Below are 18,896 nucleotides of genomic sequence, written 5' to 3' on the forward strand. Positions count from 1 at the left end.
TTCAGTGTTTAGTGTCCAACCTGAACAGACTCTGTGCATTGGATTGAGAAAAAAGTCATGGGGAAAATATGCCTTTGATTTGAATTCTCCCTTTCTCTAAACTAGGCTGCTCGCTGCCATCACCAGGAATTTTAGTTGACCATTCTTTCTGTTTCCTTTTGGCACATTGCCCTGGAATCGCCCAGGGGTACTGCTGCCCTGGCCCGTGCCCTCCCAATTCACAATTAGGACTATAACTGACCAGATTTGATGCCACAAGCTTTCCTCACCCAACCTGTGCCACTGCAGGGGAACAGGACACCTAAAACATCCTCAGCAGGCCAGTTTCAGGACCTTTGTCCAGAACCAGGTGACACTTAATCCCAAGGACAGATCCTGGAAAGAATATCATGGGGTGGACAGGGTTGTAAGTAAAGCCCACTCCGTCAGACCAGGATCACTCCCACCCCAAAACCAGAGCAGCCAACCTCGGGGAGAGCCCCTCCCAGGCCCACCTTGTTGTCTCGGGCCTGTCTGGGAGTACAGTTAACAGCAGCCCCTGCAGGGTTGGGGTCTGGGTTGGGGGTGTATCTTCCTACCCCTCCCTCTTTGCTGCAGTGGCAGTAGCAGGAAGCAGAAGCCCACGAGGTCCCCAGCATTCAGTGTGGAATTTCTAAAAGCCTTGGCCTGGCATTTGAAGGCTCGGGATAAGCCATAATACACCCACTCTTCTCTCCCGATCCCCAGGAATCTATGCGAAAGTCATTTCCCCTTAACCTGGGAGGCAGCGACACATGTTACTTCTGTAAGAAACGTGTGTACGTGATGGAACGGCTGAGCGCCGAGGGCCACTTCTTCCACCGGGAGTGTTTCCGCTGCAGCATCTGTGCCACCACCTTGCGCCTGGCCGCCTACACCTTTGACTGCGATGAAGGTAACCCCAGGGGCCAGGGCAGCACTGGGCTCTGGCCTTGGCCTCAGGTGTGACCTTGGCTCAGGTTCCTGTCCCTCTGGTGGCTCTAGGACACCCAAACATACCCAAAAGGAAGTATGATGTCATCAGGAAAGCTGCTCAGGGAGACTGGGAGCTCCTGCTAGAAGGGGAGGCTGCCTGTGGTCCCAGGGAAGGGGTAGCATCAGCACTGTGGTATGGCATACCAGATCCTGGTGGGCACCTGTGTGCCCAGGGCTCTATGTACCTCTTCTTATGTAGCCTCACCACCCTCCATTGTCCCTGTATGGCCAAGAAAATCCAACCTGATACTCTCCGTTGCATGCTCAGCACCACACCTGGCATGCAGTAAGGTTCACCAAATGATGCAATGTTAATATTACTTACATAGTATGTGTTTTTAAAATAACCATCATAATGACATTCCGTCTGATAAGTGGCCTAACAAAGACATCAATGGAGGAATCGTGCTCGTCGGAACGAATGATTATTTTCTAATTTTCAGCACTTGACATTTGCTCTGTCACCTATAACGAGAGGCAGTATAGCATGGTGCTCAATACACACCCTCAAACTAAACTGCCTGGGTTCCACTCCAGACTCTACCACCTCCTAAGCATGGAACCTTGGGCTTGTTACTTAAACTCTTCGTCCCTCAGTTTCCTTATCTGTAAAATGAGGTTAACGGTAGTCCTTAGCTCTCAGGGTGGTTGTGATGACTGACGAGTTAATTCATGTGAAGCTCATAGCATCATGCCTGGCATACAGTCATTCCTATGTAAGTGTCCCCTACTGTTACAATTTTTACTATTGCTATTGTTACCAGTGTAGCAGTGAGCAAGGAAGGCTTTTCTGGAAGGCTCACAGTGGTCCTGGGCAGTGGCAGTTTCCCAGTGTGTGCCCCGTCTGGGTCTTTTCCTCCCCATCACTGCTGCCATTTGCTCTCAGCCTTTCCCACCCGCCAGGTATTCCACAAAGAAAGATTGAGGGTGTTCATACTCGAAGCTGTCTATTTAGCTGCCTGGCAACCGGTCTTATGAAGAAACTTGGCCTCAGTTTGATTTGGGGATTTTTTTTTTAAAATGTTGTCCTATTTATTATAAAGGATACAGAGGAGCAGCCAGATGGAAAAGAGGCATGGGGTGTGGTATGGGAGAAGGGGCTCAGAGCTCCCATGCCCTCTCCGGGTGCGGGCATGCCACCCTACGGGAGCCGGCATGGTTTGAAGGTCTTAGCCACATCCCCGGGAGCCCCCCATTGCTGGAGCTTGTCTCTGAGGCAGCAAAGGGCCCTCCTACGTCATCTCAGTGCCACTTCTTTAAGGAAGGTGACAGAAGCCGTTTCCCAAGTTTGAGCCACCCTGAGCTATTTCCATCGTTACTATTTTCTGACTTGGACAGTGGCGGGCACTTGGCTTTTGTCTGCTTAGCTCTAGTTTACAGGAGAAAAATTTTTCTGTATGTGTGTGCCTCTTTTTACAGGCAAATTTTACTGCAAGCCTCACTTCATTCACTGTAAAACCAATAGCAAACAACGGAAGAGACGGGCAGAGTTGAAGCAACAAAGAGAGGTATGTTTGTCTCAAACATGCTGGTGAAACGGGGAAGGCCCCTTGATAAGGGTTTCCAGTGATCCTCAAAGTTAGGCCAGCTTTGCTGGCCCTAGAGGGATTGAGATGACTCACAGATAAAGAAGAAAGCCTCTGCTTCCTGGTGTGGAGGGTTCTTTTGCTTCAGTCGGTTCCACAGCCTCTGGGGTGTGTCCCATTCCAGATGAGCTCCCAGGACAGTAGCCATGCTGGCTTCTCATAAGAAGCCTGGAAGAGCTTGCCCATGTGGCAGGGATGGGGTGATATGCTTAGCCACACAAAAGCCACGTGGCCCTCTGTACCTGGAACCCACCTGGCCACAAGGTGCTGTTTGCAAGAATGCCTGGTATAGGACCGACCCTTCTACATTTTCCAAGTCCTCTCCCAGGCTCTCGAAGTCAACAAAGTGACCAGCCCACTGAATTCATAGATGGTTTGTGGAAGCATCTCTTCTGGCATCTCTTAGCAAATATCTTCTCTCGGGCTTGATTAATCATCTACCACTAGCAACAACCCATAACTTAAAACTTTTTTCTAATTAGCCAAATATATAGGTTCAGTGTAAAAACATGGGAATGAAAGAATATAAAGAAACAAAGTTAAATCACCTGTAACCACTCTACCCTGAGAAAACCGCAGTTGACATTTTGTAACATCCCTTTCCAGGCTTTTTTCTATGTGAATGTATTTTAACCAAAGTGGAATCCTATGCCTAGAGTTTTATATTCTTCCTTTTCTTCACTAACTGTATATCAAGAATAGTTTCCCATGACATTAAAAATCCTGTTGGAGCATAATTTTTAATGCCTTTGGAAGATTCTAGTCTATAAATGGTCAATAATTTACTTCACTACTTCTGTATTACTGGATCTTTACGTCATTGGAATTTTTTATCTTACAAATGTTTTTACAGTGTATGCTAGTATGCCTATTGTTATCCATATTTCAAATTATTTACTTGATGTATATCATTAGGAGTGAGATTGCCGATCAAAAGGCATGCATATTTTTGAAGGCTCGTGACTCCTATGGTCAGTTGGCCCCTAGAAAAGTGCCCGTGTTCAGCACCGGCTTCAGCATGAGTCGGGGGGCTGAGATTATTGTGGGGGCTGGTTGCAGGGTCTGGCGAGTTCAGTTTGTATTGGCTGTTGGCTTTGTTGAAGTAGTCCTCTGGAAGACTTACAGACAAATGCCCTCATTTCCATCTCTTTCTCAGGAGGAGGCAACATGGCAAGAGCAGGAAGCCCCTCGGAGAGACACTCCCACCGAAAGTTCTTGCGCAGTGGCCGCCATTGGCACCCCAGAAGGCAGCCCCCCAGGTATCTCCACCTCCTTCTTTAGGAAGGTGCTGGGCTGGCCCCTCAGGCTGCCGAGGGACCTGTGTAACTGGATGCAGGGACTCCTGCAAGCCGCTGGCCTCCATATCAGGGACAATGCTTACAACTACTGCTACATGTACGAGCTCCTGAGCCTGGGGCTGCCACTCCTCTGGGCGTTCTCTGAGGTCCTGGCAGCCATGTACAGGGAATCTGAGGGCTCCCTCGAGAGCATCTGCAACTGGGTGCTCAGGTGCTTCCCAGTCAAGCTCCGCTGACATGGCTGGCTGCCCCAAAGTGCCTTCACATTTCCAGGGAGGCTTCAGATGGCAGTGCGTTTGCAGTTTGCTCAGGCTCTGGCCAGGAAGCCTAGCATTCTCTAAGCAATTAGCTCAAAGCCAAAGAGTTTCACATGGGCCACCTCCGCCTGGCCTTATCAGGGTGAACATCTACTCACGGTGCTAGGGCCAGGGATGATATGAAGGATCTTTTCTATAGCTTTGTACTTTTATATATATATATATACACCAAAGTGAGCCATACTTCTGGGTTTACATTTCAATTTTTTAAATTTTAATTAGCCTAGAGAAAGCATTTTTTTCTATGAGTGTCAATTTTTCTAAACATGGGTTTGAAGCTTATAACCAGTTTTATAAACCCCTTGAACACTGCAGTGAGTTATCAAAGCCACTGCCTGCAAAGTGGATGATTTAAGATTTTACACACATGAAAATGAGTGTGCCATCTCCTGACCAGTGCCTTTTGACTTAGGTACCCAGATGCCACTTGTCAGCAGCAGGATACTTTTTACAACATGAAAGCATAATTATTTTAGAAGAAGAGAGTAGAAGGGCAGAATAGAATTCAACTTACAAAAGCACGGAGTAGTGTGTGGTTGGCTGTTATCTGTCCCCCTGGAAGGAGGACTGTTTTGCTCCCTTGTTTTGATGTTAAATAGTAGCTTAAAGGCTTTCCCCCCCATACCAACTCACAGCCAAATGACAAAGAACCGTGGGGTTTCAACAGATTCTACAAACATGCATTTTCCCTTCCCACTAATGGGCACTGCAGGGAAAGCCCATTGGCATTTGACCATGGAGCTGATGCGGTGCCGAAGATGAGCTCTTTCAACTGATGGCATTTTAGCCCCTGTGGCTCCCAGCAGATCCCCCAGCCCAGGCTGCAGGCTGAGCCAAGGCTGTGCAGGGTCCATATTGGTCAGGCCAAGTGGAGTGGAAGACTCTGTCCACTTATGTGGTGTCCTTTGGGACTGAGGGGGTTTGTTAGCACATCAGGCTGTTGCTGGGAAGCGTGGCCTGCCCAGTGAGCATAGCCTGTGGACATCCTGACTGCTTAGCTGCTCCGCTGCCACACATATGTGGTCAAAACAGAAACCATTTTCACACTGCCCTGGGAAAGGAATGAGTCTGACCTCCAGGGGAAGCTCTACCATATCTTGACTGGCAGGGAAGGCTGGGAGTGGAAGCTATTTATGGACTGATCCACAGGAAATATGCATTAGTAAGGGTAAAAATGAGCATGCAGGTCCACCTACATTCTTCATTCTGGGTATCTAGAAGAGTCCTCAGCTCTCCCTACTCCACGCTGCCTAGACATACACAGCTGCAGGGTCTGCCTGAACAATCGAGGGGCTGCCAGAGAAAGGCCATCTATGGTGTGCAGTGTATCTGGAGTTGCTGGGCCCAAGATAGCTCTGTGGAGTTATCACTAGAGATGCCTCTGGATTAACTAAGAGGTGTGCCTGGGTGTGGGTGAGGAGTCAGAACCTTTGAGAGCTTTGAGATGACAGTTTCTATGGGGCGGGAAGAAGGAGGTGCATTTCTACAAACACTTCCCTGAAATCCTTGGGAAAAACAGAGGCATGGCCGTGGCCAACTCTGTGGGAACTGGCGCCTCTGTCCTTGTTGGCACTGTTCTCAGTCCGATGACTTGCATTGTGTTTTCTCCAATTTTTGCTGGGATTTTAATGTTCAGCATGGTGGGAGGAACCCTTGATTCCTTTTGTTTGAGTATAGAAAGTAAATTTTCGAGGTCGTGATGTGAACGGCCATGTTATTGTGATTATCTTCAGCTCAGGATAGGCTGAGATGCTTTGTGGAGTGTTCCATGAAGCCCGAGTCGGAATCTCTGACTGTCATGTACAGCCATAAGGAGACTGGTTTGAATTACTGTGGTGAGACAGGGTGTGCCTGTCAGAAATCTGAGATGTTTGTATGCTCTGAGATGTTGAACCTTTCTGGTGGGCAGCACCAACACCCAGGGGTGGACCCCAGAGGTTGAATGCCTCTAGGCCTCCGCAACATATTCAAGAATGAATAAGAGACACTAGAGTCAAATGGGGGCAGAGAGGATATCAGGGAGCAAGATGCAAACTGTGTGCATCCACTCTTGTAAACAAGTAGCTGGTCACAACCAGAAAGGTTCATCTCTCCTAAGCAAACAGCGACTCTTTCAGAGGAAGTTTCCCTCTTTCGATCGTTGACTTATCTTCAACTCCGGTGCCTTCTCGTGATGTTAATCATTTCCTTTTTTCCCCACACTAAGTTCTCTTTTCTATCTTTCTCTCTCTTTCCAATCTTACACCATGGCCATCAGTTCATTTCAGCCTTCCAGTGCTACACCCACTTCTTGGCTGACACACTTCTGCTCTAAGGTGACTGGTTTTCTTGCCAATTTTCAAAGAGTGGTACTAACCCCCAACCCGCTTTCCGCACCCCGTCCTCTCCGCCAGCAGTACTGGTTGCACTAACTGTGAGTGTCTTGCATACTGATGGACTCATTTGGTGGCATGGTTGGCTAACAGCATGGCGGGGGGGTGTTCAGCTTGAGACCCATGTCTGTGTTCATTTCCCATGGAGCTGGCAGCCTGGTCTACCCCAAGTGCATGCCCCGCCTCTCCTCTCTCCCTTGGGTCTGCCTGCGTGCATGCTTCTCCAGTTGCGCCTGCGAAGCTACCTACTTTCTTGGGAGGGTCGACCTCGATCATGAAACAATACCATGAGGGGGCCTCTGTCACCTTTGAAAAGAACACTTTTTGAGCAGCCTCAAAAAGCTCATACATACCAGCGCCTTCTTAAATTGGCTCTAATGTAAAGATTGTTAATGTCATTTATCAAAACCATAGGTGATTATTTGGAGGGATTTAAAAAAACTTAATTACTCTCAGGCCTCATCCCAAGCTTGACACATGCTCTGTAGGTTGAACACATAATCACAAATATTCTAGCAAATCCTGCCTTGGTTGCAGCCTGCACTGTAGACCCAAGGGTTTTGCTGTGGCTCTTCTTATCTCCCTTGGCTCATAAAGCCCCAGATGATGCCAGAGCTTCAGTTAGAGCCATGATCATCCCAGGCAGGGATATCTTTGAGAAATGACTCAGTTCAGCCCCAGGCCCCTGTGACTCTGCTTAAAGCATACATTTCTGCTGACTCTTGTACCTGGGGCAGCAGGATAATCACCAATACACTCTTAACGAGAAACAACACACCAAGCACAGTGGAGCTGTCCTAGGCAACACTCGCGGTCTCAGGCTGCGGTGGGCGTCTGTCCTGCATGCGGCCCAGACCACCCTGACCCCTGGGCCTGCCTGCCTGGCCCTGCATGCTGCACGCTCACTGCATTTGTGCAGATCCTGGCCAGTACAAAGTCGTTGCTCTTGTCTTATCTTCTCTTACAGAGTCTCCCTCCCTTTATAGAATGTCAACCAAAGAGTGCTCTCCTACCCTCTCAGCCTCCTCTTTAGCTAGCCTCCCCATCTCATCACAACGCATGTCTGTGACCTTTGGTAATCATTTACAGTGCCACATGGAACCCTGTATTTTGCACACAGCAAAACAAACAATGTTTAGCTTTATTTATGGTATTTGATGCTGTAAATGGAAATAAATATTGTTCTTTATAAAGCTCATTGTTTCCTCTCTTCTTTGCCGTGGAAGCTTCTAAAACCTCACACACAGGGATTGGTGTAGGGGGTTCATTTTCCCTAAACTGCTGGCGGGACTTGCACTTGAGGTAACACAGGACTCTCTGGGGCTGCACTGGGCACTCTGAAAGGAAATATTACCCCTGGGTAATATTTGGAAACTGTCACCAATGCTCCTGGGCCAGGCTTTGGGATCTCTTTCTTGAACACTCATTGTACTTTGCTGTTCTAGATGCTGGGCATAGTGGGTGAGGGTCAGTGTCCCCTCAGCGATTAGATACAGACTGTATTGACGGCTACCTGTACCCGTTTCCCCCGCACACCCAAGCGTGGCTCTACAGGAGAGCTTTCCCTATGAACCTTACACTAATTTAGGTTCCTATTCAGCAAAGGTTGGTCTGGAACCCTTCACGCTGGTGCACAGCTGAGTGGCAAGTGGAAGGTAAGGAGGAAGGACTGGGCATCAATATTAGGATGGCAATGAAGTTGGCAGTGTGCTCATCAGATGGAGAGCCACTGCCATCCTAAGAGACCTCTCCTGTCCCAAAGGCTCAGGGTATTCAGTGTCTATGGTGTGAGGCCCTGCCCTAGCACCACCCTAAGTATAGTATTCATGGCAGGTCCCGGGCAACTCCAGGCTGTGTTTAAGGGAAAGATTTGGAGCCTCACTTGGCTATCCTGGGCAGTGCCAAAGTCATCTGGTCCTCAGCCTCCCTTGGGTGGGATGCCTGCCATTTCCTGGCTGGGTGTAGCTGGGCTTCTGACACTGGTATGAAAAGTCACCTGGGAACCTCATGAGGTCCCTGGCACCTCCAAATGGGTGTTCCTGAGGCTGCGGTCTCTGATGCCTGGATCTACCTTCAGAGCTGCCTCAGGTCATGACCAAGGGTTCTGTACTCTTACCTGGGTGATATATTCCCACTTCCATTCAAGGAGGGATGTTAGGGACTGTAAGTCAGGTGCTGGGCTGTGCAAGTGACTCATTCCTTTATGCATTCATTTATTCAGCAAATGTTTGTCCTAGGCCTTATTCTAAGCCCTAGGTACAGCAGGGAACCATGCGAAGTCCCCACACCTCCCTGCACCTTAGAGATGTGGCTCAGTATTGCTGTACTAGATGAGATCTGTTATATTTAACTGTGCATGTGCTCATTTGTTTGCTCAACTATGTGATATTTCCTGAGCATCTACTATGTACTAGGAATACAGCAGGGAGTAAAGCAGACAAAAATTGTCACTTTATTGTCAAAGCGTGACACCCCAAGTGGTGCTTCACCAACAAAGGGGTCCATGATCACAACATTTGAGGAATATTTTGTACTGATCTTGCCAGTCCTCCCCCACCCTGGAGACTCGCAAGATTCATTAGCATGTTAAGTCTCTGAGGCATCCTCGTAGGGAAGTTTAATCAACTTTGTGAAAGTCAGCTGTCCCATACTTATGTGAACATTTTGTTTTGGTTTTGGTTTGCTTTTTTTGAATATTGCATTCTACATACATAGTTTTGGTAGACTAGTGTTTAATTCAGAGATATTGGATTAAAGACTTAGAATTTTAAAAGGAAAACCATATAATTAAATATTAAATGGAATTAAGTATTGATTAGATATGGGGTGATAACCTTCTAAGCATAAATCCTCTAATAGGAAGAACACCACACAGGGAAAACATGACACAAATCTGATTATATACATTTTTAAAACTTAATGTAGAGTAATAAAATATTAAATAGACCATTAGACTAGGGAAAAATATGAACTAAATGTAATAACAAAGAAGTTCATTGCATGGTATTTTCAAGGTTCATTTAAAACAGATGTTCCTGGGCACCTCTCATAGTGTAGATGATCAGTTAATATTTGTTGATTAAAGAGTCAATGATAAATAGGCAAAGGCTATGAACAGGCAATTTACCCTTAAGCAAATTTTAAAAGTAAACGCTAAAAAGAAAAAGCAAGCATTTACAAAAGTATTCCTACTTGGTTTTTAAAGGAAGTAAATTAATTATGATGCACATGGGCCAGGTGCGGTAGCTCACACCTGTAATCCCAGCACTTTGGGAGGCTGAGGCGGGCAGATCACTTGAGGTCAGGAGTTCATGACCAGCCTGACCAACATGACAAAACCCTGTCTCTACTAAAAAAAAATTAGCTGGGCATGGTGGCACATGCCTTTAATTCCAACTACTTGGGAGGCTGAGGCACAAGAATCTCTTGAACCCAGGAGGCAGAGGTTGCGGTGAGCTGAGATCATGCCACGGCACTCCAGCTTGGATTACAGAGTGAGACTCTGTCTCAAAAAGAAAATAATAAAAATTATAGTGCACCTACTGAATTAGTAAAGAGAAAAGTAAAACTGTAAGAAAAAAATATGAACTTCATCCCAAGTATTGAGTAAAAAGTAAACTGGGAGAATCTTTTCCTGGGAAGCATTATGGCAACCCTGATTAAGATCCAGAAAAGGGCTCTGACCTCTTGGCCTAATAATTCTACTGCAGGGAATTTATCCTGAGGAAATAATCCAGCAGAAGAAATAAATCTCTGTGCAACTTGAATGTGTAAGTCGGTCAAGCAGAGTGGGTGGGCTGTTCCCCTTTATTTCTGTAAATGCATTCATTTTTACAACTTAAGAAAAAAAAAGGCTTAAGTAAGTAAAAGAAGTTACTGCATCTTTTACTGCCCCCCAGCCAGCTGTTATATAGGGAACATTTTCTCTGTGCCAGGTACTGGGCCAAGAATTTTATGTGCAGAATTTCATTAGCTCTTCACCTCCTTGTGGCAACCTTGCGGTCAGTACTGATGTTAAAGAAGCTCCTGATACTAGGGAGGCAGAAGCAAGTCTAGAGCCACATTTTCCACTGTGAAGGGACTGAGTCCCACAGCCCAGGCTAGGAGTCAGGTGCCTGCTCGAAGAGGAACCTCGGTGCATGCTGAGGGCCTGGGCTCCACCAAAGACCAGGCTTTGCTCCCAGCAGTTGGTACTGACTCAGTGGCATTAGACAGGTCCCTTCTGTGAACTGGGGCTAAGGATGCCTCTAGTGTAGGGTTTTCCAAGGTGTCTGACTCTCAGGACAGCAAGATCTCTTTGCCATGTTCTAGATAGCACTTTCCTGATTTTGCACAGCATAGAGCGCCCAGAGGAAAACTTGTCGGGCATTCTGGATTAACTGGGGCTCAGAACACCTGACAGGACACCTTCAGGTTGGGAACTAGACAGCGGTCTTGATTCACACTGGTGGCACCATCTGTTTTTCTCCAGGTTTCTGATTCCCCAGCCTTCTTAAAGGCAACAGCCACCTCCCTTCGGACACCCAGGCCTCAGCTCTGGAGCTCCCCTTCCCTCCTACCACCTGCCAGTGGACTTTGGTTTTGCCTTAGTGAGTGCCCGAGTCTCAGCAAGGAGGGGGCATAGGCTCTCACTTTGTGCCCAGCTGCCCGCTTGCTCCACACCTGATGTCTGTTGGGCATGTCCAGCCCAAATGTCCGCTCCAACTGCTGATTTTCCCCCAAAACAGGCTCCGCCCTTAGCCTTCCCCATTTCTGGAGACTGCAATTCCCCTTTTCTTGTTGCTCGGCCCAAAGGCCCTGGAGTCATTCTTGACTCTTCTTTCTCTTGACCTCACACGAAATCCATTAGCAAATTTGAGGAATATCCAGAACCTGTCCATTCCTCACCACCTTCACGCTAACCAACCTCTGCCACTGTCATCCAAGTTATTGCAGCCACCCCTCTGAGGCCTCCTGCTTCTCCCTTCACCCCTCAATCTCCTCAACAAAACAGCTGGATTATCCTTTTATTTATTTGTTTGTTTGTTTTGAGACAGTGTCTTACTCTGTCACCTAGGCTGGAGTGATCTCAGCTCACTGCAAACTTCACTTCCTGGATTCAAGTGATTCTTATGCCTCAGCCACCCAAGTAGCTGGGACTACAGGCACCTGCCACCACACCCAGCTAACTTTTGTATTTTTAGTAGAGACAGGGTTTTGCCAGGCTGTTTTCGAACTCCCGACCTCAAGTGATCCTCTCGCCTCAGCTTCTCAAAGTGCTGGGATTACAGGTGTAAGCCACTGTGCCTGGCCTGGATGATCCTTTTAGAATTTATGTCTCACCGCTGCTCAGAACTCCAGCAGCTCTCCAGCTCACTGCATGCAAATGCCAAAAGCATGATGGATTCAAAGGGCTCTATGGGGTCTGGCCCCTACTCTGACCTCCTCTTCTACTTTCCCTTACACACTCTGACCCAGCCACATTCTCTCTTAGAGCCTTTGTGCTGTCTGTTTCCTCTGCCAAGAACGCCCTTCCCTGGCATTCACATGGCTGAGCCTGTCCTTTATTCAAATTTGTCCATGTGTCCCCCAATCCCCACAGTGAGATCTACTTTTAGTCCCGAGACCTGCCCTCCCCAGCAGTCCTGCTCCCCCTTACCCTACTAGACAGTTTTTCCACTGCACACATTTATTGCCTTCAACATATTGTGTAATTCACTCCTTTATTATATGTCTTGCTTATTTATGTTTTCCAACCTTGCTGGAATGCAAACTCCATGAGGGCAGGGGTCTTGGTTGCCTTTGAATGCTTGTATAACCCCGACAGAATAGCACTTAGCACATAGTGGGCCCTCAAAAAATATTTTTAGGATATATGCCCTCTGGCCTGGACCTCAGACTGCAGAACATGCAGCCATCTCGGGCTGGGGAAGGTCTGGCTGGCATCCAGCATGGTTCAGGAGGGAGACCTGGAGGAAGAGAAGTCTGACATTGTGTGTCCTGGCTGCCACTGCAGACCCCCTGATTATGAGAAGGGAGTTTTGATTTTACTTCTATTTTGCCTTCTGAGGGGCATCATTGTCACGTACAACTCTTGGGAGAGCTGGGTCTGCACAGCAGCAGGTGGGCCTTGGATGCCTCCTCTCAGGGACAAGCTGAGGTTGGCAGCAGAGAGCAGTTCCAGCAGCATCCCTTTTGGGGCATCAAGGCCCAGGCCACTGGCCCACACACATCCTCTGTCCCCTCTTCACTGTGCCTTGCTCTGGGGTCCTGACACAGGAATCCAGGTGGCAGATGTGAGACAAGGGACAGGGTGGGGAACACTCCACCCACCATAACCTGGGCTGGAGGGTGTGGCCCCCATGCCAAGGCATGTGGGTGGCTCAGCATGGCTTTGATCCCCTGAGCCCAGTTATCCTACAAGTGCCTATAACTGAGACCAAGAGAGGCTGCCTGCCTGGCAGCAGAGGGGCTGAGGAAGCAGGGGACCCACCCTCAGATAAAGAGGCCAACTCGGCCGGGCGCGGTCGCTCACGCGTGTAATCCAAGCACTTTGGGAGGCCAAGGTGGGCGGATCATGAGGTTAGGAGATCGAGACCATCCTGGCTAACATGGTGAAACACTGTCTCTACTAAAAATACAAAAAAAAAAAAAAAAATTAGCCGGGCGTAGTGGCAGGCGCCTGTAGTCCCAGCTACTCGGGAGGCTGAGGCAAGAGAATGGTGTGAACCCGGGAGGCGGAGCTTGCAGTGAGCCAAGATTGTGCCACTGCACTCCAGCCTCGGCGACGAGCGAGACTCCGTCTCAAAGAAAAAAAAAAAAAAATAAGAGGCCAACTCTTCCATTTGTAGGAGCCTAGAAATGCCAGAAGATCAGATTTTCTCTTTTGCCACCCCCAACCCACACCAGGCCCTGGCTGTGACTCCCTTGGGGACATGTGGCAGCTGGACGGGGATTGTTTGCTCAGTGCTGGGGTCTTGCTGCTGCTCTGGTCAGGTTCTGAACAGGAGGGAAGGACGGTGGGCCCCAGGCTACTTCCCTTCCTGCTTTACAGGGTTGCTGCTGGGCTGCCTTCCGAGAAACTTAGAGTTCTTCCTGCCCTCCTCATTCAGAGGAATGCGGGTATAGGTCCTGGCTGTGCCCAAAGCTGAAGGCTCACAGCTGGCCAGACACAGTGCCTGTAGTGGCAGAAGAAGAAGGAAGAAAAGAAGCAGATTCCAAGAAGAAGGCTCCAGACATGCTGCTGTTAGCAAAGAAATTCAGCTTCCCTGATACTCTGGAGCCTGCAGAGCTGTTGGGAAGATACAGCGTGTGCCCCCACCCCTCACCTGAATGGAGGAGTCCTGGTGTCCAGAGGGAGCCATGTGCTAAGGGCTGGTGCCAGATCGCCAGCTGTCTGTGGCAGCATTTCCCTGTGTCTGGCCCAGTGTCCAGGATGAGGGCTTCGTGGGAGGAGCAGCTCAGCTCTGCTGAGGGCCGTGGGGAAGGGGCTGAGGCTTGGCACTGCCTGTCAAAGCTTGCATCTTCCTCAGGTTTACATTTTAATATATTGGTCCCTGCACAAAGGCTACTGCTAGGGCCAGCCAGGGCCCCTTGAATGACGCCATCCACCCTGGCTTGTGGGCAGTGGAGGGTGTGTCTGTGTGTATCTGCACACCTACACACAAGGGCCAGGTCCACTCCTGGAAGGAGTACAGCAAGGCAGGACAGCCATGCCCCAGGGCAGAGGAGCCAGAGGCCCAAGATTGCCCATCAATTGGTTCACCCCCTGAAGATCCGTGGACTCCTGTTCCCATGACTGCACCCTGAGGGGTCACTCTCAGAAGCCCCCATGAGGGCAGCCAGCCCATCTTGGCACCTGTGCCTTTTCCCTAAAGGGCCACACACTGAAAAGGACTTTGGCTCTGGCATCGACTAGTCTCCTTCCCAGAGCAATTGTGACATACCCTGGCAGTGGGTAGAAGGACTGCCTGCCACAAGCATCTTCCTAGGGCCCTCCCTCATCCTGCTAGGGACTTGTAGTGTCCCCTCTTATAAGAAGGCAGGGAGGCCACTCTGCTCAGAATCCCAGATATCTGCCTGTGTGTGCTCAGATGCCTTCCCCGCCCTTCTCTGGCTGGCTCTGTATTGAAAAGGCGTATCCCTTGCAAACTACATTTTCCAGCTCCCTTGAAACTGGCTTACTGTTAGTTTTGACTGCTGGACGCGCTGGTGCGGGGCTGGAGGGCAGGATCCAAGGGGAAGCCAGGGTGTCCCTCCCAGCTCCCTGCCTTGCAGCAGTGGCAGTGTTGTGGCCTCTGGGCTCTGGTGGCACCAGCTCTTCTCCTTGTCCCTCTGCTGTTGAGGGACAGTGGCCTGCTGCTGCTCCTCTCTGGGTTGCTTCATTCCCTGTTTGGCTTTTAGCTCTTCCAGCACCATTGCAGTTCATTTCCTGTCTGGATGCTTCTGTTGAACTCCCCGGCTTGGCCCTGTCTTCCTGACTGGATCCTGATCCTCTTAGTTTTGCCGCTTTCTTTCTCAACTTTTCTCTGCAGAGAGAACAGTGGACAGTGGCCAGAGATGGCTCTGGCCATTAGGAGCTGTGTGACATTGGTCAAGTGTGATAACTCCTCCAAGCTTTGGTTTCCTTTCCTGCAAAGTGGGGTTAATAGCAGCACACAGGAGGCCTGTTGCGTTGTCATCTCCCTGGGTTCTGGGGGTGAGTGGAAGAGTCTCAGACTTGAGTAGAAAGCAGCAGCAATTTCACCCGCAGAACCAGGGAGTGCCGCGCCTCTCCATAACTCTGCGGCAGGGGCCTGGCCAGGAAAGGGCCTCGGGACCTGGCTGTTGGGAGCCGTGTGTGAGGACAGACGTTTCCCCAGACCCTGCCTGGCTCTGCCTTTCCCAGGCTCATAGGTAGGCCTTGGACCCGGCACTTAGGATTTTTGGAGTCCTATCTTTTTTCAGGGAGCAGGTATCTGGCCAGAGCTGAGATGAGGCTGAGGTGCTCAGTTCTGGGCAAAGCTGCTTCGTGCCACAGGCTGGCAGCAGCTGCTCTGCAGGGTGCTGGATCCTTCTCACCCATGACTCCTAGGTACCTCCTCTCCTGTCATCCTCCAGCCCCCATTAGAGTCCTTCATTCTCCAAATGAGCAAAGATGGCTTCAGGCAAAGTCTTAAAGAGCAGCCAGCCTCAAGGAGGCAGCAAGAGGGCTGGTGGTGTGGGCATGCAGCACAGGTGAGCACATCTGGCTCTTCACCTGGGGCTGGCCACATGTGCAGCTGCTCTGTGCCCAGCAGCCGGAGGCCCAGCTGCGGTGATACCCAGCACTGTGCACTCACTGGCTGGCCTGGTGGGTGTTCTCTCTGGACTCCAATCTTTTCCACTCATCCAGTGAGGATGCTAATACCATTGTCTTAGGGCTGTTGGGATGCTAGGGTGGATGAAGGCATATGGGCACTCGATGAGTCAGTGTTGCTTTTGTTACTGTCATTAGCATTATTTCCAGTATTTGTACCAGTGCCACTAGTATTACTACTGTTATACGCACACAGACGGAGCTGTCTGGGAATGAAAAGAGATATCTGGAAGTAGCCACTTGACTGGAGGAATTTCCTCGTGGAGGTGGCACTGAACCCCATAAAACCCAGCAGTAGCCATGGCCTGAGTGTTAGACTGCAGAAGTCGGGGAGGAGACTGGCCTCCTTTGAGGCTTTTTGCCTGGGCACATTGGCAAAAGGGGGCCCAGAGGAAGTACCAGCTTCTTTTTTACAGAGTCTCTACCTCAACACTGCTGCCCCTGCCCTGATGTCTGGGTTCACTGTGAGAGACGCTGGCCCTGGCTCTGTGCTCTGAGAGGCCATCTGTCAGCCGTGCCCTCCACCCTCCTGGAGCCCAGGGAGCCAGGCTGAGCCCTGGCCTGTTCCATCCCTCCATGGAAGGAGGAAAGAGAAAAGCAGGGCACTGGGTGTTCCTTACAGGTTTGGTCTGGGCTCTGAGGTGTGGGGGCTGTGGGTCTGGTACCTCTGCAGACTGGCATAGCTGAGCTTGCCTTGGCCACCCACAGCCACCTCGTCCTGCTAGGCCACCCTGGACTCCACCACTCTCTCCCCTCATCCCCAAGCCCAGTCATAGCAGTGCCTTTAAGCCAAAGCTGCTATTGCATGGAAGTCAGATCTCCTTCCCCTTCTGCCTCTTCCATGCCTCACTTTTACATGCTTTGTCTTATCACGTAGATATTTATGAACATGCCTTATCTCCCTTGTGAGACAGAAAGAGATCCTTGAAGGCAGGGATTGTGGTGGCAGGTTCATCCCCAAACCCCTAGCACAGGCCTGGATCTGAGGAGTACACAGTTAGCATCTATTGGAAATACAAGCATTTGGGCACACAGCTCATAGGCACACAAGAAGCAAGGCACGGAGCTGGGTCTTTGCCACAGTCATTCTATGTAACAAGCCTCCCCAGTCTCAGTGGCATATGGCACCTATTTTCTTGCTCAGGAGTCTGTGGGTTGACTGAGTAGCCCTGCTTCAGGCTGTAGGTCTAAGGGCAAGGGAGGCCCCAAGGGATTGACTGGGTTGGCTCCAGGCTATAGCTTGGCTCCAGGTCTGTTCCATGTGCCCTCAATCAGGGACCCTGACTGAAGGGGTAGTGGCCACCTGCGACAAGTTCTTTTCATGGTAACCTAGCAGGAACGTGAGTGACAGCCAACTGGCAGGCCCACTTAAAGCCTCTGCTCACGTCCCATCCACGAGTTACCACAGGTCAAAGCAAGCCTTGCCGCCAAGCCTCACGTCCATGGGGCAGGGCTATACACCCCACCAACTCCAGCAGGAAGGACTGCAAAGTCACAGCGTAAAGCACAACTCTAGTATAGGGAGGGCGTAAAGAACTGGGGGCACTTTCCAGCCAAAACCCCCAGCACAAAGGTCATGCGCAACAGTGTCCATTCATGGTTCTGTTGTGCTCACAGACACGCAGACTGATCCCCGTCCTCTGACAGAATACATGACCTTGTGCTGGTGTCGTAACCTCTCTGTGCTTGAGTTTTCTCAGCAGGAAAATGGGGGTAATAACAATGCTTTTCTGAGAGGATCGGGTGAGATTTAATAGACTTAATACATGTCAGATGCTCAAACAATTATTGGTATATATTGAGCACCCAATAAAAGTAAGCTGCAACTGCTTTTATTATGACTAATGCTGCCACCACCACCACCATCGCCATGTCATTATTATTATGTAGTGAAGCATCTGATTACATTCCTCAAATGCCTTCCATCCCCAGTTACACTAACTTAGAAGTGTAGACACGTGCACACAGCAAGCATCCACATGCACCAGGGGCTACAAACTAGCAACCCACTTGCTCAGTCTGCTGCAGACGTGTTTTTTTTTTTTTTTTTTTGATGTGTCTGATATTTTAAGATGAGGTATTTCACATAAAAATCAAAATTTCTTCAGTCATCTTCACAGGTGATAAATACAGTTTGGGAAGAGATTGTATCTCCCAGAGAGAACACAGGGGTAAAAAGATGAGAGGGCTCAGGTGGATGCATGGAGAACTCCGGTGTTTAAGGGTTGGCTGGAATACTGGATAGCTGAGACGGCCAGCCACAGGGGCAGGGAGAGAAGGTGTCCCTGGGAGCAGGGATAGGGCAGGCTCAATGACCGCAGGAGGACTCCCAAAGTCCTGTGAATTGGACTTAGCAACAAGGAGGTCACTGTGGACTGTGCTGGGGGTAGTTTGGGAGTGGTGGAAGCACAGGCAGGATTATAGGAATAGGGGGTTCATAAAGAAGAGGAGAGAGAGAAGAGTGTAGCCAACCCTTCCAGGAAGCTTGGCTAAGAAGGAAGAAGAAAGAGTAGGCTGGGGGCTGGGGGTGAGGACTGGGATTAAAACAAGTTTTCTTAAGACAGGAGACTTTCAGCATATTTAAATATAGACAGGAAAGATTCAGTAGACAAATGAGGACACAAGAATGACACTGTGGAGAGGGAGGAGGGAAGTGAGAGGGAGCCAAGTTCAGGTGAAGGCTCCATCTTGAAGAGGAAAAATGACACCTGTTCTCTGGACACTGTCCCTGGAGATGAGGTCACCTAGCTAGTTAGTGGCCAAGACAGAGCTGGGCGCATTCACTCATGAACTCCTTCAGCAGACACTCACTAAACGCCTACCGTTCACCAGGTACCACCCTAGCAACAAATGAAACAGACAAAAATCACTGCTTACATTCTAGTCATAGAAGAAAGAGACAATAAACAAAATGAAAAAAGGAAATTGTATAGTTTATTGGAGGGTGAGACACAGTATGAATGAAAATCAAGGGGAGTGGAGAGCACTGAGGCATGGGCTGCAATATTAAATAG

The 18,896-nt window shown here is 49.4% G+C and overlaps 1 protein-coding gene across 50 annotated transcripts in view; it reads left to right on the top strand.

Annotated features, from left to right (window-relative positions):
* MICAL2 (microtubule associated monooxygenase, calponin and LIM domain containing 2) overlaps positions 1-18,896 on the top strand; it is a 265,639-nt gene that overhangs the window by 161,803 nt on the left and 84,940 nt on the right. For 33 of the 50 annotated variants that reach the window (XR_010147486.1, XR_010147477.1, XR_010147476.1 and 30 more), the window contains 3 exons: positions 727-913; positions 2,413-2,501; positions 3,736-3,838. Coding sequence is in view for 33 of the 50 variants with exons in the window: in XM_016920387.4 (XP_016775876.4) it covers positions 727-913; positions 2,413-2,501; positions 3,736-3,838 (379 nt within the window). In the remaining 17 variants the exon portion in view is untranslated. Of the gene's footprint in view, positions 1-726; positions 914-2,412; positions 2,502-3,735; positions 7,760-18,896 lie in introns of those variants that run through there. The other 17 variants (XM_016920397.3, XM_016920399.4, XM_063783801.1 and 14 more) reach the window with 4 other exon arrangements.

Source organism: Pan troglodytes, chromosome 9 (assembly GCF_028858775.2).
Source record: "Pan troglodytes isolate AG18354 chromosome 9, NHGRI_mPanTro3-v2.0_pri, whole genome shotgun sequence".
NCBI lineage: Eukaryota > Metazoa > Chordata > Mammalia > Primates > Hominidae > Pan > Pan troglodytes.